Here is a 26872-nt window from a genome sequence, read left to right as displayed (position 1 = left end):
TGGAGTGCAGTGGCACAATCTCAGCTCACTGCAACCTCTGCCTCCCAGGTTCAAGCAATTCTCCTGCCTCAGCCTCCCGAGTAGCTGGGATTACAGGCATTCACCACCACGCCTTGCTAATTTTGTATTTTTAGTAGAGACGGGGTTTCTCCATGTTGGTCAGGCTGGTCTTGAACTCCCAATCTCAGGTGATCTGCCTTGGACTCCTCAAGTGCTGAGATTATGGCTGTGAGCCACCACACCCAGCCAAGACTATGCTTCTTAAAGAAAGAGGGGCCATGACCTCATCGATCTCTTTAACGCAGAGCACAGTAAAATGGGCTCTCCTTGGGCTGATTCGAGACACCAAGCATCTTGGCCCTCTCTTCTAGAGGAGGCAAAAAAGAATGGCAGCAGGTCCAGCAGCCTGGCTTGGTGCAGGGATTTTATATCAACCTGAGCTTCAGATCTCAGAGAGAGGGACTGTCTCAGACAGGTCAGCCTCATACGTGACTCAAAAAACAATGACCCAACAGTTCAGATAGACCTGAAAGTTTGTAAACCGTCCAACCTCTATGTTGAGGAGTATTTTTATTCTTGTTCAGGTTTTTCAAGCAGAGTTTCCCATTTCTTTTTCAGATCGAACTAAAGGCCATTTCAATAGCCTCTTTCCCGTTTCTAGATCACTCTTTCAGCAAAGACATTCCAGGCATCATGGCAAAATGGTTTCTTGAAGTTGACTCACACTGTCCTCTGTATACTCACATCTAAATATCACTCTGTGATTTCATGTAGTAATAAACACCATATTAAGGACTGAAAATGTAGCAGAATTAAAAATCTTCAGAAGGCGATGTCCTTCTGAAGGTCTTTTAAAATCGAAGAAGAAAACAGAATAGCTTATTCCTGACAGAATGATATGAGGTCACAGACAATCTTGCATGTGGACATGCACACACAACCTACAGCTTTCACTGCTGTGAGACGAAATTCAAATCTCTTTGAGAAGGAGGACTTGAATAATGCTGCTGAGTGCTTGTGATTGGCCAGGTGAGAGAGATGAAGGCTTGAAATGTGTTCACTGGATTTAGCAAAATGGAAGCTGTTGATGACCTCAGCAAAAGGAGTTGTGGTGGCAAGGGGTATGTTCCTGCAAGGGCAAGTTGCAGCGGCAAGGGCAGAATGGGTAAGGCCAATGGCTGACAAGCTGTGAGAGAATGGACACAGTCCAGGGGAGAGTAGCTATACAGTATAATAGCCACTGGCCACATGTGACTATTTAAATTCAAATTAATTAAAATTAAATTTAAATTTAAAATAGCATGGCCTGGTGCTGGTGAATGCTTTTACTTGTTAGTTTTATGATATGGACCTTTTGAGGATAATTAGAATTCTTAGGAGAGTCCATGAAATTAACAGAATTAGTTGCCTCTGGGAGAGTCAATGAGAAGAGAAAGAAAACCAAGCTATTAGAAACCGATGTCATGGAACTGAGATCTTTGCTTCCATATTTTAAGGATGTTAGCTTGAGCTTTGTGTAACAACCGGGAGAATCTTGCCTGTTGGCTCCTGGTGATTTGACTCTGCTGTTTTAAAGCTGGTTCTGCAACCAAGTAAGAGCTTTCGCTAGGCCTGAAAATTGCATTTCCGAAGTGAAAAGAAAGCTAATGGTAATGTTAATTCAGTGGAGGGTACAGACCCTAAAAGAGTTCGCCGTAATGGAGATACGTGGAAACGTAACTACAAAAACCGAGGCTATTTCTGCATGGTCAGGAACAGGAGCATGCATGTTATTCTGGGAGCTTCTGTGTTTCCTTTTGTTTTTTAGTTAAATAATTCTTTTCTGATTTTAAAGGAATACATCCTGACCACAGAAAAGATAAAACCATTAGGTTGGGGCAGAAGTAATTGTGGTTTTTTGCAATTTTAAAAGAAGAAAAATCAGAATAGCTTGATGTTGACCCACATTGTCAATTTGAAAAAAATTGCAAAAGCTAATGCACCAACCTAATAGATATCATTCCTAATCCCACCACTCAGATTCTCCATTTTTAACATTTTACCATACTGCCTTTAAAAGAGAATGAAATTAAACCATATCCTTTATTGCTGTAGTTGTTTTCATTTATCCTGAGTAATTTCTAATGTCATTATATGTTACTTTTTCAGAGACAGGGTCTTGCCCTATCACCCAGGCTGAAGTACAGTGTTATAAATCACAGCTCACTGCAGCCTCAAACTCCTGGGCTCAAGCAATCCTCCTGCCTTAGTCTTCTAAGTAGCTAGGACTACAGGTGCGTCACCATGCCACCTAATTTTTGTTTTCTTTTCGTAGAGATGGGGTCTGGCTATGTTGCCCAGGCTGGTCTTGAACTCCTGGCCTCAAGTGATCCTCCAACCTTGGCCTCCCAAAGTGCTGGGATTACAGGCATGAACCACTGCATTTGGCCAATAAGTATTCTTTTTAAACAGTATTTTAATAGTTTCTTAATATTTTGTTCTTTGAATGCCTCATAATTCATTTAACTGTGTCACCATTTTGAGAAATGTAGGTTATCTCCAACTTTTTTACCACTGTAAATAATATTGCAATTAATGCCTTTGAAATCAGTCTTTTTCTGCACCTGATTATTTCCTCATGATGCTGCTACTTTCAAAAAACATTTACATCAGTTTATAGTCCCACTATCACAGTGTGGATGTATCATTTCTTTGATGTCTCATTAGCAATGATTATTTTTATTTTTTTAACCTTCTCGTGTTAATAAGTGAAAATATCTCCTTTTCTTGGCATTTCCTTGAATATTAGTGATAATGGATCTATTTTTACATATTATTGAATTTTTTTGCATAAACAATTGTTCCTTACCTTGCTCTATGAGGAATACATTCAAACTTAAGAGCTTGCAGTCTGGAAAAATTTTAACTCAGCAGTTTAGAAGCAAGCACTAATCAGTTGAATGGCTTGTAGGCTGGAAATTCATTTTAAAAGTCACCAAACAACATCTGGCATTCTTTTGTGAGCAAGGGCTGTTAGCATTGAAAAATGTTCTCCTAGCTTTCAGATTTCCTAATGGAAAGACATAATGATAGGAAAGGAACCTGCCTCCGGAGAAGAATTCTCTGGACCATGGATCCAAAATGTGCCCTGAGGGACTGTGCAGCACCATCCTCAAAGGAGACACCAAAAGCTAGAAACAGACAGTGCACTCCTGGGCAATGCAAATCTCTATTTTTCTAAAAATGTTTTACTTTCCCAGACTGTCAAAGGTCTCAATTATTTTCCTTCCAGATTAAAAAACAAAGAAGAAGAAGCCAACTAAAAATTAAAAATATAGCTTTTATGTTGCATCCTCTATGATTTATGAGGTTTTCACTGCTCCGATTAGGTAAAAGATTGAGGTCTCCAAGGAGCTACATGAAACCTCTACATCGATAAGTATAGCTCTAAGCCTAAGTTTCAATATTTTTTAAATATTTTATTGCATTTTAAGTTTTGGGGTACATGTGAAGAACATGCAGGATTGTTGCATAGGTACACACATGGCAATGTGGTTTGCTGCCTTCCTCCCTATCACCTATATCTGGCATTTCTCCCCATGTTATCCCTCCCCAACTCCCCACCCCCCACTGTCCCTCTCCTAGTTCCCCGCAACAGACCGCAGTGTGTGATGCTCCCCTCCCTGTGTCCATGTGTTCTCATTGTTCAACACCCGCCTATGAGTGAGAACATGCGGTGTTTGATTTTCTGTTCTTGTGTCAGTTTGCTGAGAATGATGGTTTCCAGGTTCATCCATGTCCCTACGAAGGACACGAACTCATCGTTTTTGATGGTAGTCCTCCCTTATTCACAACTGTGCTTCCCATGGTTTCAGTTACACACAGTCGTCTGAGAGCCAAAAATATGAAATGGAAAATTCCAGAAACAAACAACTCAGAAGTTTTAAATTGCATGCTGTTCTGAGTAGCATGATGAAATCTCACACCATCCCACTCTGTCCCACCCAGGACATGAATTGTTCCTTTGTCCAGGGTGTCCACACTATGGACTTCCACACTCCCCTCAGTCAGTCCCTTGGTGGCCATCTCAGTTATCAGATCGACCGTACATTGCATCATAGGGCTTGTGTTCAAGTCACCCTTATTTTACTTAATACTTGCTCCAAAGCACAATAGTAGTGATGCTGGAATATTGTCATAGTTATTCTATTTTATTATTAGTTATTGTTGTTAATCTCTTACTGTGCCTAATCTATTGATTAAACTTTACGATAGGTATGTACATACAGGAGAAAACAGTATATATAAGATTCAGTACTATACACAGTTTCAAGCATCTGCTGGGGGTCTTGGAATTTAGCCCCTGCAGATAAGGGGGAAATACTATATGCCAGTGTAGATTTTAAATTTGTGTTTCCCTTAACTTAATGAGTATAAAAGCATTTTTAAATAGAGATAATTTATCTATAATTATCTGTAATTATTTTTAGATAAAATACTTTTCCAAAAAAATTTGTAGAGACATGCAATGAAAGGAGAGTTTTCTCATTTGCAAAATCTGGGACTTGGACCAGATGATGTCCAGGGTTTTGTGTTCTGCAATTTTATGCACATAGTAGTTAACAAAGTCATCTTACATTTAAATAGATGTCTCAAGATAGCAGGAATTATTACCAACTACTATTGTAAATGATATCTTTTTAAAAAGAAGCACTTGTGCCCAAGACTCTTCTAAGTATTGTAGAGGAACCATTTATTCTACAAATATTTGTTGACTACCTACTGTGCACAAGTACCTGTTCGAGTCACTGGGGATTCAGCAAAGAATGAGACAGACCAAATTCCTACCTTCAAAGAGTCTGCAGTCCAGAGGGAAGAGACGGACATAAAAATATAAACAAATAAATGTCAAACCCAGATAAATTACTCAAACCTAAGTGAATAAGTAAATAAGCAGATAAATGGATATATAGATGATAAACAGAGATGACAGATGATAGATAGGTAGATGGGTAGATAGATGATAGACAGATGACTGATAGATACACAAATAGATAGAAACGTAGATAGATGCACAGACAGATACACAGACAGATAATGAGGGAAAGAGTACAAGAGACCACAGAGAAACCAGGGTCACTTTTAGCTCAAGTAGTCCGACAGGACCTCTCCCTGCAGAAATGACATTTCAACTGAGACTGGAAGCATGAAGAGCAAGTCATGCCAAGACCTGGGGCAAGAGATTTCAGATAGAGAAAACAAGTGCAAAGTCCCTGTGACAACGGAGAGCTGGATGTACTGCAAGAACAGAAAGGAAGTCAGCAGTGGCTGAACCAAGAAAGAGGGTGGTAGGAGATGAACTTAAGAGATGAAGTAGATACCAGATTACGTAGGGCCCTGGAGAACACTGTAACGACCTTGGATTTCATTTCATTTGCAATACAAAATCACTGGAGGGCTTTAAGAAGAGATCCTAGCTCTCAAGTGTTTAACAGGCTGCACAAGGCAATTGATGAATACATGTTGAGTTGGGGGTCCTATAGGAAATCAGAGAAGAGGAGGCTGACATGATTAACACACATTTAATGACAGATGGAGTACAGCTGAGTCCCAAAGGAACATGGAAGTATGGATAGCTCCAGAGAAAAAGGTGAGGGAAACAGGAAAAGAAGCTAAGACCTGGGAATCAGTATAGTCAGTGGGGAGACCTGCTTGCCTCCCCTTGGACCATCACTCATTTCATGTCCATCTCCCAGGCCAGCCTGAGAGCTCCTTGAGGGCAGGAGCTATCTTTGTCTTCTTTTTGCCTCTACATTTTGCACACACAGTGCAGACATTAACTAGGTGCTCCATATTTATAGAAATTCACTGCAGATGGTGTATATTGAGAACAGTAAAGCCAAGAGTGAGGCTGGGTGTGTTGGAGTCAGGCTTTGTCGAGAACTGAAAATTCGTGGAGCATTTGTAACAACCTATATCAACAAAATTAAAGTTCTACTTGTCCATTTATTGTTGTATCACATGAAAAGGCAGTTCTTGAGGTTTAGAAGGGTCTAGCTGGAATTATCTGACTTAAAAAGCAGATTCTTTCAATAATAGAAATTTCCTTTGGGTGCAGTGAAATAAATCTCAAAGAAACAGGTGGCCAGCCTCCACAGGAGCAAAATCTAAAGTGCAAGAGAAGCCTGGCTGTGGGTTAAGATAGAGAGAATAGAGAAAACAAAAGTCATTTCAAATACGAGCTCCAAACCCAGGGGCACAAAGTCAGTTATCCGAATTGAGCTTATTGACTTGGGAGGAAGTATCTCATATGGACAACTCTATTTAGCATGTCCAGAGTGAGTAGCTGCAGGGATGCATTCAGTTAAAGATTTTCCTGCACAACCCTGGGGAAGCCAACACATTAATACTAATGTCAACAAATTCATTTAGGAGACTCCTGCTAGAACTGGGCTTCACCAGGTCAGGCTGAGGAAATTCCCACTGAGGCCACAACACTAGGAAGACTTTCAAGATTAGGTCATCTTTCTTCCCTGAGATCCTGCGCGGAAAAAATATATTTAGAAGGACAACTATATAGCCAACTAGGCAAAGCTTAATTCTCTTCTGGAGATTATCCCAAGCCTGGGATACCATTATATGCAGAAAATATAGGCTGCTCCATTCACCTTCTTAAATGGAGCAGTGGGGAAAGCACTGGCTTGGAAGCCAGGAGGCCTGCTATCACTTGGGTATGGACTTGTATAAGCCACTTCAGGGCTCAGGCTCTAAAGCTGCTCCTCTGAAAGCTGCTGGGTGAATGACTCTACCGTGAATATTCTTGACAGACAGTAGGTACATGTAGTTTGGGTTAAGTTTTTGTTTAATTAGGGACAGAATTTTTGCAAAAGCATATAAACACTCAGCTGAGTGTTTTCAGGAAAAGAGAGATGGCAGTTTGCCATAGAATACAGAAATACGAAGAGAGACATGTCTAAGATAAGAGTGGCTCTTAGAAGATGGAATAATGTTCCCCAGAGATGTCCATGTTCTAATCTTGAGAATTTGTGACTATGACAAAGGGTACTCTGCAGAGGTGATTAAGTTAAGGATCTTGAGATGAGGAGATTATCCTGGATTAGATAGCAGACCTGATACAATTACAAGGATCCTTATAAGAGGGAAGGAGGGGGTCAGACAGAAGAGAAGATATTATGCTTCTGGCTTTAAAGAAGGAAAGGACCACAAGTCAAGGAATGCAGGTGACCTCTAAATTCTAGAAGCTGGAAAAGGCAAGGAAATAGATTGCCCTCTGGGGCTTCCAGAAGGTACACAGCCCTGCAGAACTCAGAACTATAAAATATCAAATCTGTTGTTTCTGGCCACTAAATTTGTAGTTGTTTGTTACAGCAGCCAGAGAAACCTAATACAGGAAGGAGTTCTGTGAGATATGTGATAGCATTTCTCTATTTTGTCAAAAAGTCTTCAGGAAAGCCTCCTTTTCCTTCAGTATCTTAGGAGTCCAGTTAGTGTTCTGTCTTGGGTGTAAGGACAGGTTGAGATGGGCATCCAGCCAGAGTGGGTGCAGATTGTCTTCTAAGGGCTCAGATTACACATGGCATGAAGGTACCAGGCTGGATGATCTCAAATACAAATATTTTATGATTTTATTATTTCAGAATGGCATCTACAATCACATTTGGGGTGAGGAGACCAGAATTTTTGTGCAAAAAGCCACCTTACACGTCTCTCATGAGTACACTTTGCAACCTATAGTATCACTTAAAATGTCCTTATCATTTTCTAAATGAGAAATAAAAACCTTAGAAAGCTGTGGCTTACTGAAGTCTCACCCATACCTTGTCCTACAGGACTGGGACAAAACTTCAGGTCTCCTGATTCATTATAGTGTATTCACACTACATTCATGGTATGATAGCGTGCTCTCACTTTTCAGCGTTAATTTTGAAAATCTGCATGTATTTAAAAATGGCCTGTGGGCTCATGATACTTCCCAATAACTTTTATATGCAGTTAAACCCCAAGTAACTGGAAGGATTGGGAATTATGTTCTAACTAATTAACTTTTCTGGCTAACCAAATGTGAACCAGAAAAAAAAAAACTGTTAGTCTTCCATTCAAAGGTTTTCCAGATTTTAACGGTTCACTCTTCTTTGGTAAGCAAAGCATGGCAAACAGCTTTCGATCTCCTTCTGCTAATTACCAAGTCTCTTACGGTGTCTTAGCGATTTGGGGCATTGGTCACATTTTCGATGTCTGTACTTATAGGTTGCTTTGTGGTTTCCAGATTGCATCCACAAAGCATCATCTCATTAAATCCTCATGACAGCTTTACAAGGAAACTATTATCTCTCCTGTATTTCAGCTAATAAAACTGCTGCTCAGGGATTTTAAGATACATAGCCAAGGTCATAGCAGAGTCAAAGTCCAGATCTGTGTTCTAACTTCACATCCAGTATCTCTGTAGACACAAGGGGTATGGTTGACTTCCGGAATCTCTCTTAGCTGTGGAATATACCCATGTATCAGTCAGGATCCCAGCAGGAAGCACATGGCACACTCAAGTCTGATATTTTGAGGAAAGTTAATGAAAAGAACTGCTAATATATTTCGGAAAGATGAGGGCAGTGAGTAGAGAAATCATGAGGCAAAATGCAGTTCTAAGGGCTACAAACATGAGTACTACCCTCTGCCTGAAATGACAGTGGAGAAAATGAGTTATCAGAATCAGAGATAGGTCTAGATAGAGAGGGCCACCTGGCAGGAGCCACAGCCAACCCACAGTGACCTGGCAAGGGGAAGCTAGGGATAAACACCTGGGCTGCCTCTCTTCCATCCTCCTGATCCCCTGCTGGTGCCTCCCATTGACCAATCCAACTAGAGGGCAAGGGAGCCTGTCAGCTCCCCAGGACACAGCCAGTGGGCTGCTGGGTGGATCTGGAAGGAGAAGCAGAGGGCACTCGTACTCCCTGAAGCTGCCTTGTGCCGAAATTCCTGATATTCTGTGTAATTTCTTGTATGGCCATAACAGCTACCATTGAACTAAGCACACACTAGGAACTCATTAAATACTTTTTCAATGATTAATACAAATTTTAAAATATTTTATGGCGGCATAGAAGGATTAACTGGTTTTTGGTATTATTTGTCCCTTCTAACAGAGAGGTTTCCCAGTAATATCTGATTAATGAAGAGTTTTTGGTTTCCTGAACTCTGGTTTTGTTAATATTATCATATATACAATGAATAACACATAACACCAATCAGAGACCTGAGACTCTGACCTGGGAGACCCTGATCATGGGAGAAAGGTGGAAGGTGATGTCAGACTGTGGCCATACATGCAAGGATACCTGGCCCCAAGCAAAGACCTGAGGCCCCAGACCTGAGGTCCATGGGAAAGGAGAGGAGAAGGTGATGTCAGACTGTGATGCCCTCTCTGACTGGGGCATTGAAGGAGAAACATGGTATCTCAATACTGAGTAACTGATCTCTGAACAAGCTTCTCCTTGCTTCTCCAAGTAGATGCTCTTGAGAGTGTCTTCACCACAGTTGCCCACAAATATATACACAGATAGTATTTGTAACCCTGGAGCATTGACAAACAGGGGAGCAGAATGGGAAACTTTTTGTAAGTAGAAATATTGCCCCAGACCAGGTAACGATCGAGTGTTTTCATAAGGTTTTTTTAAAAAAAAAAAAATTATTTCAAGCTAACAAATTTAAATGAGTTTCTCTTTATTTTGTTCTGCTTGGTGTTGGAAGCAGACGAATTTTTGATTTACCTGTTTATTTACAGGCAATCATTATTTATACCTTTAAGAATTAATTGTGGAAGTGCGGGAATGAACACATTAGAGTCTTTAAGTTTATGCCTCAGATGTGCAGATATCTGCCCATTTCAGAGAAAACAGCCTCAGAAGAAAAATACAGTTGCTTTGCCTAGTGCATAGTAAGGGATCAGCGGTATAGCATCAAAACCATTTACATCCTCCTTTATATGGAAAATGTACAACTTCACCCTGTGCCATGTGACTCACCTGCCTTCTTTGGGAGGAGGACACTTCTCACCCCACTAACTTTGGACTTGGTCATATGACTTACATTTGTCAATGGAAAGTCAATGGAACTACCAGTTCCCAGCAAAAGCAGTAGAGACATTTCACATCTCCACCAGTTCCTTGTTCCTGGCCTGTGCCATGAAAGAGCAGCATGCATCAGACAGGGATTGCTCCTTCAGCCTGACTCCTGGCATAAGCAGGTGTGTGAAGTAGAACCCAGTCCAGATTGGGGAAAAGATCTGAAGCCGATCTACTGTCTGGAGTAGAGCCACAGCAGGAGACAAACATCACCATTGTTATATATTAAAATTTGGGGGGCCGGGCATGGTGGCTCATGCCTGTAATACCAGCACTTTGGGAAGCTGAGATGGGCGGATCAGCGGAGGTCAGGAGTTCAAGACCAGCCTGATCAACATGGAGAAACCCCATCTCTACTAAAAATACAAAATGGTGGCACATGTCTGTAATCCCAGCTACTCTGGAGGCTGAGGCAGCAGAATCGCTTGAACCCGGGAGGTGGTGGTTGCAGTGAGCCAAGATTAAGCCATTGCACTCCAGCCTGGGCAACAAGAGAGAAACTCCATCTCAAAATTAATTAATTAATTAATTAATTAAATAAATAAAATAAAATTTGAAGTGTTTGTTACTACAGCAAAAGCTGATTAATATACTCAGTAACTTTTTAGAAACAAAAAAATAAAACCAACAAGCTTTGAAAAGGAAGCTTAATTGGTGCAACCTTATTTGCATAGCTAAAATATGCAGTCGTAGATTCACATTCCCCTTTAAAGACATTCCAAGTAAAACAAAGTTGGCTGTGTCTGAGACTCCACATACTATGTAAACAGGCTAGCACATTGTTAAATAACATGGTAGGTGATCAAAAAATATTTGAAGTGGATTTGATCAAACACTTAGCAAAGATAAAACTGAAAAAAATAGAAATCTGAAAATCAGGAACCCTGGTTTTAAAGCCAACCATACATCTGAGTGAATTTGTCAGGCACCAGAATTGCATGGTTTAAGAGGCACATGTTTATGCACACATGTGCACGCACGCACAGACACACACACGGCCAGATGGATCAAAAACATCTCCCTTCCCACTCTGTCAGGGGCCAAAAATGTCAACCATGATAAGCTGCAGCCTATTCAAGACGTACAAATCAAAATGAGATTGATTTAGAAGCTATAACATGTGAGGCACTGTTGATCACAGAAGAAATTGAAGATGTTTAGTCCAGGAAAGATAAGACTTCAAGATATATGCTAGTTGCTGTCAAAAACTTGAACACTTATCCCATAAGCAGATTAACTCTAATCTGTAAAGATACAGAGAGCAAAACAGCAGACAACAGAAGAGAGTTACTGGGACATACATCTCAGTTCAGTTTGCTAGGGTGTTCTGTCTGGGCCGAGCAGACCCTGAGATTAAGACGCATCTGGCCTGCACCTGGCCGCGTAGTGTAAAGTCAGAGGCTGACATGCAAGCACATCCCCAGTTGCGGTGCAAACACAGAGCCATATCCGGTGAGCTTGGAAGGAGTAGAAGAGCAACAGAAGCGAGGGCTTCAGGAGAGGATCCACCATCAAAGCTTATGCTAGCTGAGTGAGCCAGAGTAAGCCACAGGCATAAAAGTCAGAGCGGAGCATGCTTTCAGGGTTAGGGTGGTAACTGTAGGTGAACCTACCATGTTCTAGCCATCCCAAAGGTATGCGTGCATCTTGGGGGGAAAAGTCAAAGGCATAGAAGAATGAGAGAAGGTATAGCATCCAAAGGCCTAAGAAAATCTGCTGAGGGGCCCCTTTAGATAAAGGAAAACAGGAATGAGGAAAGTCATTCTCTACAAGTTTGAGAAAGGTAAACAAGAATCCCTTGGAGTGGAAGTACCAGGGTGTACAGTCTGCAGCAAGGAGAAACACAGGGGAGCGTCAACAGAAAAAAAGTCCTGATTAAGGATTTGGCATCAAGTCGAGGGCCCTCTGAGAGCTGCCTAAGGAGGTGGAGGTGGTGGGAAGGGTGTCAGCAGTAGGGAAAAACACACACACGCACACCCCTGGTCAGGGGCCATAGCAGGGTGATCCCAAGCTAACACTCCCATGGCATGCACTACATGCCAGGCACAGTACTAAAAGCTCCACATGTGTTAGCTCTTCCACTCTGCACCACAACCCTGTGAGCTAGGTACCATTGTGATCCTATTTTATAGATGGCAAAACAGACGCATAATGAGGCTTTGCCCAAGGTCACTTATTTAGTAAAGGCAGAGCCGGCATTTGAATGCAGGGAACCTGACTCCTGAGTTGTGTCCTTAATCCGGATCCAGGAGCTCAGCCCAGAGGAAGAAAAGCAGGGAGGTGGTGAGAGGAGGGTTGGTCAAGACTCAGAAGGCCGGGCGCGGTGGCTCAAGCCTGTAATCCCAGCACTTTGGGAGGCCGAGGCGGGTGGATCACAAGGTCGAGAGATCGAGACCATCCTGGTCAACATGGTGAAACCCCGTCTCTACCAAAAATACAAAACATTAGCTGGGCATGGTGGCACGTGCCTGTAATCCCAGCTACTCAGGAGGCTGAGGCAGGAGAATTGCCTGAACCCAGGAGGCAGAGGTTGCGGTGAGCCGAGATCGCGCCATTGCACTCCAGCCTGGGTAACAAGAGCGAAACTCTGTCTCAAAAAAAAAAAAAAAAAAAGACTCAGAGACAGGAGTGGGCAGAGACCACAGAAGGGTCCTCAGATCCCACAGTCACCAGATGGGGCTCAGAAAGCCAAGCAACGTTTACTCTAACTACAGACTCATTTTTCCTGAGGACATCCATTTTAAATATTTTGTAGCAATCCTAACTGTCCCACCATGTGAAAGGGCTGCCTCTATCAGCCGATGTTCCCTGCTGCCCAGGTATTCCAGAAAAAGCCGGACAACTACTCATCAGCAGGAACGATTTTTGACTGTTTACTGTTTTGTTAGAACTCGTTTCCTTCCTCTCCTCACCTCCAAAGGCAGGCTCTGACCTAATTTGATAATCCTACTCATTCAGTGAACTATAAAACTGTAATTATTTGCATCCTGAAACAAACCTGCTTTTACCATCATTATCCTTGGAGTCCCCGGAACCCTCGAGCTTGCCTGCAAGCACCACAGTGATGACTCTCTTCTCCCAGAGGCCCTGTACAAAACCTTCCTTAGTTATAGCTGTGAAATATTTTGAGAAACCTGAAGTAAAGTGCTAGAGAAAGCACAACACACATTTATTGTTCATCTTGGAAAAACAGCAATGAGCTTCCAAAACTATCTTTGATTAACATAATCTGGGGGTACTGAATATGGATAATCGTCACCTAGAAGCATATTTTCTTTTGTACATTTTGTTCTCTCCAGTAAATTTCCTACCAAGAAAGGAAATGCCCCCAACTCCCCATTTGCATTAATAAAGCAAGCACTCGGGAATTGTGTGAAGGGAACAGGAGACCAGGAGGGCATTCTTGCCACCCTCAACCTTTGCTTTTGGTTGATTTTCCACATTTTCAATACAATTTCTAATTACCAGGAATATGAAGTGCAAATAGAAGCCATCACCTTCATAACAAGGCTGGCTTGCTTCTCGGTGTCCTTGTGAGTTTCTGATGAAGGCTGAACAGGACAAGTATCCCAGGGGATATCTGCAGATAGTGCTACATCCACAGTCATTGCCTGCCCAGGAGAGCAGTTAAGAGGCCCCATGACCTGCCCAGGGAAGGAAACAGGAAGTACCTGCCAGACAAGTGGCCTCCTGTGGAAAATGGTAATACCTAGTTTTCCACATGGAACACTTGTCATTATGATAGGCCTATACATAGGTCATACTTCAGATAAATTATTGTTGAATTTCTGGGGTGGGGCACAGGCCCAGGAGTTCTGAAAGATCCTTGGGTAATTCCAATGTGAAGCCAAGATAGCCACCGCCAAGGATTCTCAATACGGGAAACCCATTCACCACCGCTGGCATGAAGCCCACCTGCATTTACCACAGCCACCACCTGCCACGGGGCCACTATCCTTGATTCCAACAGCACAGGGTTTGGGAGGCTCTCCTCTAGCCGGCTGACAGTTTTTCCCCTTCCTGTACAGTGTCCTGTGCGTCCGCACGGCCCTGGCTGCAGAGTCCCACTGGCTTGCAGACCTCCGCTTACTTGTCGGCCACACCCTGCAGCAGGTCCACAGCCCTCGCCTTTTCACATCCATCCCGAGTTGTCTTAAAGGGTCCCAGGCCCAAAATTCTGTCGCAGTTCCAATGGGCTTTGAGAAATGTGAGTCCTCTCATATCGCTCACCTGAACAAAACCCTCCAGGGGCTTCTCACTGCGCTGAATATCAAAATTGCACCCCTTTTATCTTGGCTGACCAGCCCCTTGGCAGTCTGACCTCTGTGCAGCTCAAGCAAGGGAGTCCCACATAGCCCCTGGCCAAGTTCTGGCTCTGGTGACTTTGGGCAAGTGACTGCCCCTCTCCTGGCCTCCTTTGCCTCATCTGTAAAGACAGATATGTTGTGAGGATTAAATTAGTCGACAGGACACTCAAATCCTCCTCCTTACCCCGTATCAGTCTCACTTAGATCTCAGCAGATGCAACACCCACTCTACCCCTCTGAACCGCGATGTGAGGAGCACTTCCCTGACACCTGGTACAGCTGGCTCCTTTGCACCACTCAGGAACCAATGTCATGTCCACGGAGACCTTCTCACCCCTTCATCACCCCATTTTATTTCCTCTAAGCCTGTACTAGTTTGCTAGGGATGCCATAACAAAGTACTATGTTGGTGCAAAAGTAATTGCAGTGTTTGCAATTTGTGGTTTATGGCCATTACCTTTGCGCCAACCTAATACCACAGACTAGGTGGCTAAAGCAATGGAAATGTATTATCTCACCATTCTGGAATCTAGAAATCCATGATCAAGGTGTCAGCAGGGTTGGCTTCTGCCTCTTATCTAGTTTCTGGTGGTTTCATAGCAATCTGAGGCATCCCTTCACTTATAGAGGCATCACTTTATCTCTGCTCTCCCTGTGTGTGTGACTGTGACTTTTGTGCACAAATTTCCCCCTTTCAACAAGGACACCAGTTGTATAAACTAAAGTCCCATTCTACTTTAGTATGACCTCCCCACAACTAATTATACCTGCAATTATATTATTTCCATATAAGGTCACATTCGGAGGCGTGGCAGCCAGAACTCCAGCATTCTAATTTGGGGGGACTTGATTCAGCCCATAACACAGCCTTTATCCCTCTCTGCGATGGACTGGTTTTATTTGTGAATCCGTCTACTGCCTCCTCCCTCCTCACCAAACGTCAGCTCCGTTAGAGCAGGACCTTGACTGTCTCATTTACCGAAGCAACTGCTGCATAAGGCTGGGCTGACACAGAGAAGATGATTTGTATTGTTTCTTGAATGGATGAATTAAAGCTAAAGCAACAGGCCAATTTTCTGAATAAGAACACTGAAGCTACAATAGTGAAGCTACTATTCAGCTATTAAAAATGATGTTTCCATAACTATTGATATGAGAAAACATTCTTACATATTGTTAAGCAAAACAAGAAAGTTTCAAGTCAGAATAAATGGTATAATAACATTTACAGAACACACACATACATATATATGTCCATTCAAATAGGTGTGTAGTTACAAAGAAAAGGGTCTGAAAGAATATAAGGTTGTAGCAAGCTGCGTAATATTTTATTTACTCGTGGTTTTTTGTGGTTTATATTGTCTGACTTTTCTGCAATAGATATGCTATGTTTCTATAATAAGAAAAATAATAAAAGCCAAGCTGTTCAGGGAAAAACAAAAAACAAAAGTAAACCCTCTCACTTGCAGTGCGATCTGAGCATCCATTATCTCTTATCCGAGGCTGCAAGCTCCATGAGAGCAGGGACCATGTCTTGGTATCTATAAGCCTCAAACCGTGTTTGGCACATCACAGGTGTTCCTTATATGCTGACTGAGTGGAAGTAAATAGATATTCGGATTCATTTCCCCACAAGGCCTCAACCAAAGCAGTTGTTCAAAATATACATATGGTATATTTTCTTACAAATGCGAACATCTTTAGAAGAAGAAAGAGGAGAGGAGGGAGGGGATATGGAAGGGAGGAATGCAGACACTCTAGAGCCTGTTAAATATCTCTGGCATGTTATCCAACTATAGTGATATCTAAGGCGTTGTCAAGAATAAAAACACAGCATGAAGCAATACCGTCAAAGCTAGGAAAAAATTAAACCTGAAAGGCTGTCACCCAACCCTGTGAACCAAACAGCCACATTTCACCTGATTCTTCTAATTAGTGTTTGAAAAGCCTTTAGAAGCAGAGAAGCGCTACATTAAATGCTTAGTATTCATTAATAACATGAGTAAATTAGGTAGGCAGGTACTTACTGATTATGTAAATGTCCTCAGCTTGTCAGTACAGTATTTGGAATCCATGTCTGCTTATACTTCAAAAATTTTTTACATTTATGAGTTTTATAAATTTTCTACAATTTTTATAAATTTTCTACAATTTTTATAAACTTTCTCCAGCTTCTAGTTTCCAAAGAAACTCGGAGTCCCCCCAGATGCCAGGAGTACTTCTTGCCACTCCAATGTTCAAGAGTAAAAAAAAAAAAAACCCAAACATTTTTTATTTCATTTGAGAGCCAAGTGCCAAAATAACCCAGGAGGCGGCATGGCCCCTCTTGACACTCGTGGATCTAATTTTACATCCTTATGTAAAAAAAAAATGTAGATATCAGGCTGGGCACAGTTGCTCATGCCTGTAATCCCGGCACCTTGGGAGGCCAAGGCAGGTGGATCACCAGAGGTCAGGAGTTCGAGACTAGCCTGACCAACATGGAGAAACCCTGTCTCTACCAAAAACACAAAGTTAGTCAGGTGTGGTGGTGCATGCCTGTAATCCCAGCTACTTGGGAGGCTGAGGTAGGAGAATTGCTTGAACCCGGAAGGCAAAGGTTGTGATGAGCCAAGATAGCACCATTGCACTCCAGCCTAGGCAACAAGAGCAAAACTCTGTCTCAAAAAAAAAAAAAAATGTAGATATCATGTCCCCTCATAATATGCCCAAGAATCAGACCAAGTATTGGCAGAGTCAAGTAAGAGATCATTAGAATTGAGATGGATGAGCACTTTCCATATGCCAAGCACGGTCTTAAACTCCTGATGGATGTCACTCATCTAATTTTCACATCAGCACTAGGAAAGAGACTTCATTGTTCCATTGGACAGTTGAGAGTGAAACACAGGCTTGGCTCACCTAAGACCGTAGAGCAGTAAGTGGTAGAGCCCTGACTCAGACCATCCTCATCAGGATGACCGTGCAACACGGTACATGTGCCAACTGTCCTTGAGGGCTGGAGAAAAGAGCCAGGAGAGTGAAACCATGGAACCCTTCTGTGTTATGAGCACACAGGCATATCAATTCTACCAGTTCAGGACACTAACCTCCAACCATTCCTCCAAGTCAAGGTTTGTTTCTCACTCGGTCTTATCTTTTGCTTTCTTGTGTTTTTCCTGCAGACATTCATGCCCAGGAGAAGGCTGCATTGGGTCCCTCTGGACCTTTCCTAAAAGGGAGATCCCTGTTCACTAGATGAGTTCCAGAACCATCCACTAAGGCTTTGTAGCCCCCTTTCATCAGCTGGCCTTCACTGCAACCCCTATCGCTCAAGATGAGTGGCTTCCTTGCCTCGATGGACCCCCGGCGGGTGCAGTGGGGGGCTGCCTGGTATGCAATGCACTCCAGAATCCTACGCACCAAACCAGTGGAGTCCATGCTAGAGGGAACTGGGACCACCACGGCACATGGAACCAAGCTAGCCCAGGTGCTCACCACAGTGGACCTCATCTCTCTTGGCGTTGGCAGCTGTGTGGGCACTGGCATGTATGTAGTCTCTGGCCTGGTGGCCAAGGAGATGGCAGGACCTGGTGTCATTGTGTCCTTCATCATTGCAGCCGTGGCATCCATATTATCAGGTAAGTGTCTCTGTGCAAGGAAGCACTATGGAAAGCGTGGTTACCAGCCTGGTCACTGCTCCTCCCCCTTCTCCGAGTATTTACTGGTGAGATGGATGAAGTGGCAGAAAAGTGGATCATCATGATCTTTGCCTTGACTGCCAGGGAGGTTAAGATCGGGTTTTGACTCAATTATAGTAGCTCTCTTTTTCTTTACTTCTTTATTTTTGGAGGTGAGGTCTTGCTCTGTCACACAGGCTGGAGTGCAGTAGCACAGTCTCGGCTCACCGCAACCTCTGTTTCCTGGATTCAAGCAATTCTTCTGCCTCAGCCTCCCAAGTAGCTGGAATTATAGGCACCTGCCACCACAGCTGGCTAATTTTTGTATTTTTACTAGAGATGGGTTTCACCATGTTGGCCAGGCTGGTCTTGAACTCCTGACCTCATGATCTGCCCACCTCGGCCTCCCAAAGTGCTGAGATTACAGACGTGAGCCACTACACCTGGCCTATTTTTTCAATACAGAGAATTATTTCTGTTCTCATACATCTCCCAGCTTCTCATTCCCCATCATGTTCTAATAGCTCTGTTTTTATTTTAACTCTCCTTTTCACCAGAAGATAGGTCAATCCTCTTGGGGAAGAGGTGAAGGATACAGCTAAGATATAAATAATAAAGATAGGCAGAACAGCAAAATGGCAAGTCAATAAATCTGATACGATTGGGATCTGATAAACCTCAAACTGGCATCGTGTCCCCCAAGGAGAAGGGAGCCAAGCCAGGAGATTTAAAGCCCTTGTGAGAATCACAATGCGCCATCTGCCACAAACACCTCAACAGATTTACATTCCGCAGAGACAGGCCCACTAGCAGCTCCTTGTCTCCGCTTGAGAAAGACTCATAAAACTCAGGTTTTAAATTAAGGTGCCAGGACTTAACATACGGATACGTTGTAAAAATGGCTCTCCTGTTGCCTTTCCTCTTCCTGCCTCTTCTCTTCAGTTGCAATCTACAGTATCTTCCCAGAATTGCTGGAGTAGGCTGATGGACAACTTGAGAAAGGAAAACCTCCTGCTTCTTGATGATTGCATTCCAAAAGCATGAGGCTTTGCCGGGTTTTAGGGTGGCAGATCATGTGGGTCAACCCATGTACTGACAGTGAATACCTTGGTCTCTTTGAACATTTCAGGAGACGTAGGAATTCTGACTTATATTGGGAATTCTGTGTATGAATGCATGCCATCCAAAGAAAAGCACTACATTAATATCATACATATAGATTAAATAGTCTTCATGTAGGACGCAAAGACAGACTGCAGACACACAATCAGAAGGTGTGAGGGTTGTATTTAATGTCTCTTTAATCTGATGAGGAAAATAAACTGAGTTTATTAACCTCCTGTCAGGCCTTCTCTTTCCTGTTGATTTTACCATTTATTCCTTCTCCTTAAATCACCCTCTTATAAGCATGAATATCCTAACACTTGAGGTTTCTTCAGAATAGAGGGGTTTTCTCTCTTACAGATGAAAATAAATTATCCACATGGATGAACTTTAGGAATACTTGTAATTCTATTAATGTGATAGAAATTATCTCCAAACTTTTTCGCCAAAGAAACTGACTTACCATGAGTGTCTAGATCTAAACGTGTCATGTGGAACAGAATGTTAATAGCAGAACAAAATGCAGCCATATATCCAGAGGGTTCTCCAGAAGGCACAGGGCCAATGCCTGAGGTTAATGAAGACTACACAGTTTTCTCAAGATCTCATCCTATTTTGACCCAGTCTCCCAGACCAAAGTGATTTTTGTGAATGAAGTACCTGTGTCTTATTCTTCACAGGATACATTGCATCCGGAAACCAGAGCCTGTCCTCCACCCCCACCACAGTGCTCAGGGACGATGCATAATCTAGACTTTTCCACTGCTCACATGGAGAGCCTGAGATTGGCCCAGACTGTCTTATGCTGGAGCAGCTCACACCAGCTGCCAAGAGTACTGATTGTGCATACCTGTTTCCAACTTTACATTCAGTGATGTCATGTTGTTAACGTGGGATCAGCTGTGGTGGAACTATGTGTTGTTTTTACTGTTGTTCAGAGTCAGTTGTTAAGCCTTTACCAGCACATCACTATCCCACCTCCACTAAAGACCCTAGTCCTGCCCAGGAACTGAGGCCTTCACCATAGCACCAAGCACAAGAAGAAAAAACCCTACTCTACCCCAAAACAGGATTTCCCCTCTCCACATATGGCCCCATCTATAAGACTTCTTTATACTTTATGACTGACTCATCGAGCCACTGAGGCCATTTAGAATCCTCCTAGAGTCCCTAGCCTGGGCCAGGACCAAAATATTATAACTTGTGCCAATGTTCACATATTTATAGGAGGTTTATTCCTGCAGGCCTCTCCCTATGTAATTGTTGGTCACTAAACTGAAGGAAGTGCCCCTTCAGCGCCTTCTTTCTACTTTCATATCTTCATCCCCACATCGCCTCACCTTTGGCAAAACTTCCCACTGCCCCCCCCATACCACAATAACCAAACTCCCCTACATCTTCATCCTTTCTAATACACGATCCTTTTCTCCTTCTGGTCTTAATTAAAACCTGGCTCACCTGAGGGTGAGCTCAGTCTCCACAATTGTGCATTTATCTTCGGCAATAATTGCTCTTAGTTGCAAGAATGAAGTAAAGAGAAAATTGGGATTAACAGATTTAACTTTTTCCAAGCAGAGGGAGAAAAAAGTAATGGGGTTAAGGGTATTTTCAAAGGAAGAGTAAACTGTGCTGACTCACATAATCTAGGCAGAATACGAAGGGAAGACACAAGGGTGACGACTCATGAAAAGTGGTAGAATCAGTAGAAATTGGAGTTGTCAATGAGGTCAAGATATCATTGCAATTAAAATACTGGGACAGAGAGATGAAAAGCTAAGAAGTGATAAAGAGTGAGATGTTTGTTTGAAATATAGATTTCAAGGCCGGGCGCAGTGGCTCAAGCCTGTAATCCCAGCTACTCAGGAGGCTGAGGCAGGAGAATTGCCTGAGCCCAGGAGGCGGAGGTTGCGGTGAGCCGAGATCGCGCCATTGCACTCCAGCCTGGGTAACAAGAGCGAAACTCCGTCTAAAAAAAAAAAAAAATATATATATATATATATATATATATATATATATATATATATAGATTTCAGAAGTAGTATAGCAATCAATAACATTCAGTTTAGACTTGAAACCTGGCTCAGCCACTGACTAGCTGTGAGACCTTGAGCAAGTTCCATAATTTCTCTGAACTTCAGTTTCTCCACTTTAAAAACAATTAATACCTACTTCATAGGGTTGTTGTCAAGACTAAAGATGATGCATATTAATTGCCTGGTACACTGCCAAGTACATAGCTCTAAATACGTAGTTATTATTATTTTGTGCCAAACCCTATATCAGGTGCTTTCCAGAGAGTGTGACCCTCAAAACTCTTTATCACTTTAAAGTAGGTTTTATTATCTCCAATTTCACAAATATGGAAAATATGTAAACTGAAGTTTAAATGACAGAACCCAGATTCAAATCTGTTGATAGGTTGAGAGATGATGCCAACAATATCTCTCAACCCTGGCTATGAGTTTAAATCACTTGGAAACTTTTTTTCTATAATAATGAAAAATAGATTTTGGAGTTTAGTTTTATTGAGTTATAATTATGTATCATAAAATGCATCCTTTTAATTTACATTTCTGCTAGCTTTGATAAACACAAATAATCACGTAAGCTTCATCACAATCAAGATGCAGAAGAGCTTCACACCCCCAAAATAATTTCATCATGCTGCCTCTTTGTAGTTAATCCCTCCCCCTACTCCCAGCCCCTGGGAACCACTGATTTGTTTTCAGTCCCTGTCACTTTGCCTTTTCCAGAACATGATGTGAATAGAACCATTCAAGATGTAACTTTTAAGTTTGCTTTCTTTCACTTGGTAAGATGCATTTGAAATTCATTCATGTTGTGCATACCAAAAGGTTGTTCCATTTTCTTGCTGAGTAGTAGCCCACTGTACAGATATACCACCATTCGTTTATTCTTTTACTAGTCGAAGGACAACTGGATTCTTTCCAGTCTGTCACCAATATAAATAAACTCACTGTAAATATCTACAGGTAGGTTTTTATATAAAGACAAGTTGTGGTTTCTCAAGTAAATACTTAGGAGTGAAGTTGTTAGTTTGTATGATATGTGAATGCTCAACTTTACGATAAACAGTTGAGCGTTTTTCCAAAGTAGCTGTATTATTTTTGACTCGCACAGGTATATGTGAAAGTTCCTTGCCAGCACTCAGAATTGTCAAGTGTTGTTTCTTGTGGTTGTTTTGTTTGTTTGTCACTTTAAAAGGTATATAGCAATATTTCAGTGTGGTTTTAATTTGCCTTACTCTAATTACTAACAATGTCAGACATCTTTGTCATCCATGTGCTCTCCTTGGTAAAGTATTTAAATCTTTTGCTTTTTTTTTTTTTTTTTTTTTTTTTTTTTTTTTTTTTTTTTGACAAGGAGTCTCACTCTGTCGCCCAGGCTGGAGTGCAGCAGCATGATCTCGGCTCACTGCAACCTCCACCTCCCGGGTTCAAGCAATTCTTCTGCCTCAGCCTCCCAAGTAGCTGGGACTACAGGCATGTGCTACCATGCTCAGCTAATTTTTGTATTTTTAGTAGAGACAGGGTTTTGCCATATTGGCTGGGCTCATTTCGAAATCCTGACCTCATGATCCGCGTACCTCGGTCTCCCAAAGTGCTGGGATTATAGGCATAAGCTACCACACTAGGCCCTTTTGCCCATTTTTTAATCGGCTTTTTTATTTTCTTATTATTAACTTTTAAGCATTATATATTCTGGAGAAAGTCCTATATTAGTTATGTATTTTTGCAAATTCTTTCTCCAGTTTGTGGCTTGTCTTTCAATTTCTGTTTCTTTCTTTTTAAAAATACGGATGCCCAGGCACCACCTCCAGAGTTTCTAATTCAGTTGGCCCAGGGATTGGAATTTTTTAAAGGTCCCCAGGGAATTCTAATTCTAATTACTTTTGCATCAACATAATAGAAACTATCTGGACAGCACAATTTTAAAAGAGTTTTTTGGCCTTGTAGCACCATTCTCCATGCTATGCAAAGCAGCTTATTACATGAAACAAATCTGACTCAGAGAGCCATCTATTTTCTTTCCAATTTGTCAAGCTGGGAGCTTATAGCAACTTGTCAAGCTCCTCCCACTACTCCCACCCCAACGTTATAATTGCCCACTGCCCTGTCATAGGTGGAAGAAAACTTATCAGAGGAAGCAGCTTGTGCTTTGTCCAAAAGGTCTTATCTACTCTTTAATAGCTCAGTAGGCCACAACCAGACCCCATAGCTATGCCAAACCTAAAAACCCTTTTGTGTATTACAGATTGTATAAACTAGATGGAGGAAATGGGTTTTTTTTCTTAGTGGTTCCCACCTACAGCTTTTTGAAGAGACCGAAGGGTGGAGGCTAGATGGTTTACAGAGGTCTCTAATGTAGTTGGCTATGGATGAAACAAAGCAAAGCCATCATGCCAGTGACATCTGGCCATTCAAAACCCCAAGAGGGTCTTAGGAATTTGAGTAGTGGAAGAGGCAGCTTTAACTTTTTTTTTCTAAACTTATGTCCAGTTCTCTTTTAACATTATTAAAATTGTTCTTCCAACAGGATATAGCTCTGAATGACTCCTAAGCTCATACACTTTCTATAGTAACTCTTCAAGCTCATTTCTCAAATGTTTTTGGTAAGGATTCAACAACAATATGCATATACAGCATCAGTCCTTTCCCTGGTACACAATACTTATAATTTTTGTCACCTACTCATAAGAAATGTTTGGCAAAAATCTAATAAGATAAGGTTCAAGGGGCCGGGCGCAGTGGCTCAAGCCTGTAATCCCAGCACTTTGGGAGGCCGAGGCGGGCAGATCACAAGGTCAAGAGATCGAGACCATCCTGGTCAACATGGTGAAACCCCGTCTCTACTAAAAATACAAAAAATTAGCTGGGCCTGGTGGGGCATGCCTGTAATCCCCGCTACTCAGGAGGCTGAGGCAGGAGAATTGCCTAAACCCAGGAGGCGGAGGTTGCAGTGAGCCGAGATCGTGCCATTGCACTCCAGCCTGGGTAACAAGAGTGAAACTCCGTCTCAAAAAAAAAAAAAGACAAAAAAAAAAAAAAGATAGGTTCAGTAAATATGTATTGGGTTCCCCCATGTATCGGTCCTGGGGCAGTACCAAAAATAGGCCAGAAATTGCCTCTCATCTATTTCTAAAGGACCCATTGCTATTGGGTCTCATTGCTTATTGATGGAGATGAATGCCAAACTTATTAAGTAACTATGGCAATAATAGTCGTAACAATGTAATAGTCTTAGTGGCAACTACCATTTAGTATCTACTTTGTACCAAAAGAGTTCTAAGTGCTTAACACATTATTTTACTGCATATTACAGATGAGAAAACAGAGAGGATTCTGAAAGGTTTGGTAATTTGCTTAAGGCTCCTGCTTAAGAGGTGACAGCATAAGGAATGGATAGAAGCAGTCTGATTCCAAAGCTCACTTGGTAATTATTCTGCTACTCTGCTACTGTATTAGATTGCATTAGATTCGACTGCAGACAACAGGACACCAAAATAAGAGATCATTTCATTTCTGTCCTGTGTACAAGAAACCTGGAGAGAGGCTGCTGTTTTGACCTCTCAGACATGGAGACACAGGCCCCTTTATTTTTCTGCTGTACCAGTCAGACATTTGTCTTCCATTGCAAGGTGACTCAAGACCCAAGATGGCTTCTGAAGCTCCAGTCAGTATGTCTGAGTTCCAGAAGGCAAGAAGAAAAATGGGAAGTTGAGGCAGGTGATTCCTCAACTTTCTGTCCTCTGTTTGTTTGTTTTGTTTTTGAGACAGAGTCTCGCTCTGTTGACAAGGCTGGAGTGCAGTGGCACAATCTTGGCTCACTGCAATCTCTGCCTCCCTAGCTCAAGCAATTCTCCTGCCTTAGCCTCATGAGTAGCTGGGATTACAGGTGCACGCCACCATGCCCGGCTAATTTTTGTATTTTTAGTAGAGACGGGGTTTTGCCATGTTGACCGGGTTGGTCTCAAACTCTTGACTTCAGGTGATCTGCCTACCTCGGCCTCTCAAATTGCTGGAATTATAGGCGTGAGCCACCGCACCCGGCCTCTTTCTGGCCCCTTTTTAAGAATCTTTCTTGTAAGTCCTTACCCCTTTCTCCCATCGACATTGGCCAAAACCCGGACATCTGGCCACAGCCAGTGAGGCTGACAAGTAGTCTTCTAACTGGGTATATTGCCAACCCCAGACTTACAGAATTCTGTTGATAAAGAAAAGAAAAACTGGCTGTCACTGCCAAATCTATAATGGATGCAAAACCCTGAAGCCTTCCAGTTTGCTGAGGTCAATTTGTTCTGCAGTATTTAAATAAAATTCATTCTGATTCCCAGTTTACAATGAGAAAACCTAAAGTCCCCCTAGGTAAATCTAGGGAGTTGTGAAGCTTATTTTCTCTTCACTCTTCTGTCTCTAAGTCTGTGCTTCTACAGAGTCTCCATTTCCACTTTGCATTTTACCGCCTACCTGCTGTCCCCTTTCTTTATCATCATTATCAAACTCATCTCCCCAAAGCATCAGTAATGCAAGATTGTGTGTGCCATAGACTTTATGGAAAGTTTGGACCAAAAATGGGAGACATAGTACAGTCAATCCCAGCAAACAGCAAGCTCGCACTTGAATATAAGACACTCCAGTTCTCTCTGCCTTTAGAAAACATCCAACAATTCTCTCTCCTTGGCACTAGCCTTTAGCCCCATGAATAGGCAGCCTTTCTCCCATAACCTCACCTTCTACTCTGCTCATTGTCAGGCCCTAAAACTCTGTCCATATCTTACCAAGCAGTTATTTCTTTATCACCCTCTCCAAGTTCATCCTCACCATTCTCCAAAGAATACTTTTCCCCAATCAAAATAATCCACTGAGATAATTCACTAAACAAAGAAAATTCTCAAAGGAGGGATGGGGGGCCATGCCGGGAAGGTTAGGTATCATTTTGTAGACATGGAGAAGTTCAGTGACATAACCAGATATTTACTTTAGTAATACAGTGGAAAGAAGATAGAGGTGGGGAAGCTGTCATGGGTATATTGTATAAAACTTGTAGGAGAAATGAAGCCCTAATCCCTGAAAGGTCAAAAGGAAGCTTAGGAGGAAGAGAATTTGGGCATGAGTAGATGAAGGACAAGGAGGGAGAGCAAGAAAGGCTCTTTCTAACCAAGGAAAGACAAATAATAGAGAAACTATTGAAACGATGTCATTAAAATAATAGATTTTACAACACAGTTCTGGTGACAGAAAGTGAAAGTAGAAACAGAAAACTAGCAAAAAGACCACCACAGAACACCACGAGGTGGCTAAAACTCGTCTTTGCGTGTATCACACCGCAGAAGGGGCTTTCACGTAGCACCTCCTTTCCATCCTCACCAATCCTGCGGAGGGAGGGATGACTTTAGTTCTGCTCTACAGATGAGGAGCCAGAGCCAGAGGCTAAAGGAACTTCCTGAACATCCCACAACTATTTAGTGCCGTGCCAAAACTCAAATCTCTGAATGTGAATGCCAAAGCTCACGCTCTGCCGTTTCAGCAAGCTATCTCTGAGATCTTTGAAGCCAGAACATCTTTCTCATTAGATGTCAATCAACAAATTGTGATCAGTTCCCACTGATTGGGTCTAAAACGCAATGAAGGGCCATCACACTGAGCAGTATTTTTCTCAACAC

General features: G+C 42.2%; 1 protein-coding gene across 1 annotated transcript in view; it reads left to right on the top strand.

Annotated features, from left to right (window-relative positions):
• Positions 1-26872, top strand: part of SLC7A14 (solute carrier family 7 member 14) — a 131681-nt gene that overhangs the window by 42920 nt on the left and 61889 nt on the right. The window contains exon 2 of the mRNA XM_003924951.4: positions 17590-18045. Within this exon, the coding sequence (XP_003925000.1) occupies positions 17742-18045 (304 nt within the window). The 5' untranslated portion in view covers positions 17590-17741. The remainder of the gene's footprint in view (positions 1-17589; positions 18046-26872) is intronic.

Source organism: Saimiri boliviensis, chromosome 9 (genome assembly GCF_048565385.1).
Source record: "Saimiri boliviensis isolate mSaiBol1 chromosome 9, mSaiBol1.pri, whole genome shotgun sequence".
NCBI lineage: Eukaryota > Metazoa > Chordata > Mammalia > Primates > Cebidae > Saimiri > Saimiri boliviensis.
The sequence above is the reverse complement of the archived record's forward strand: the minus strand, read 5'-3'. Positions and strand labels throughout refer to the sequence as shown.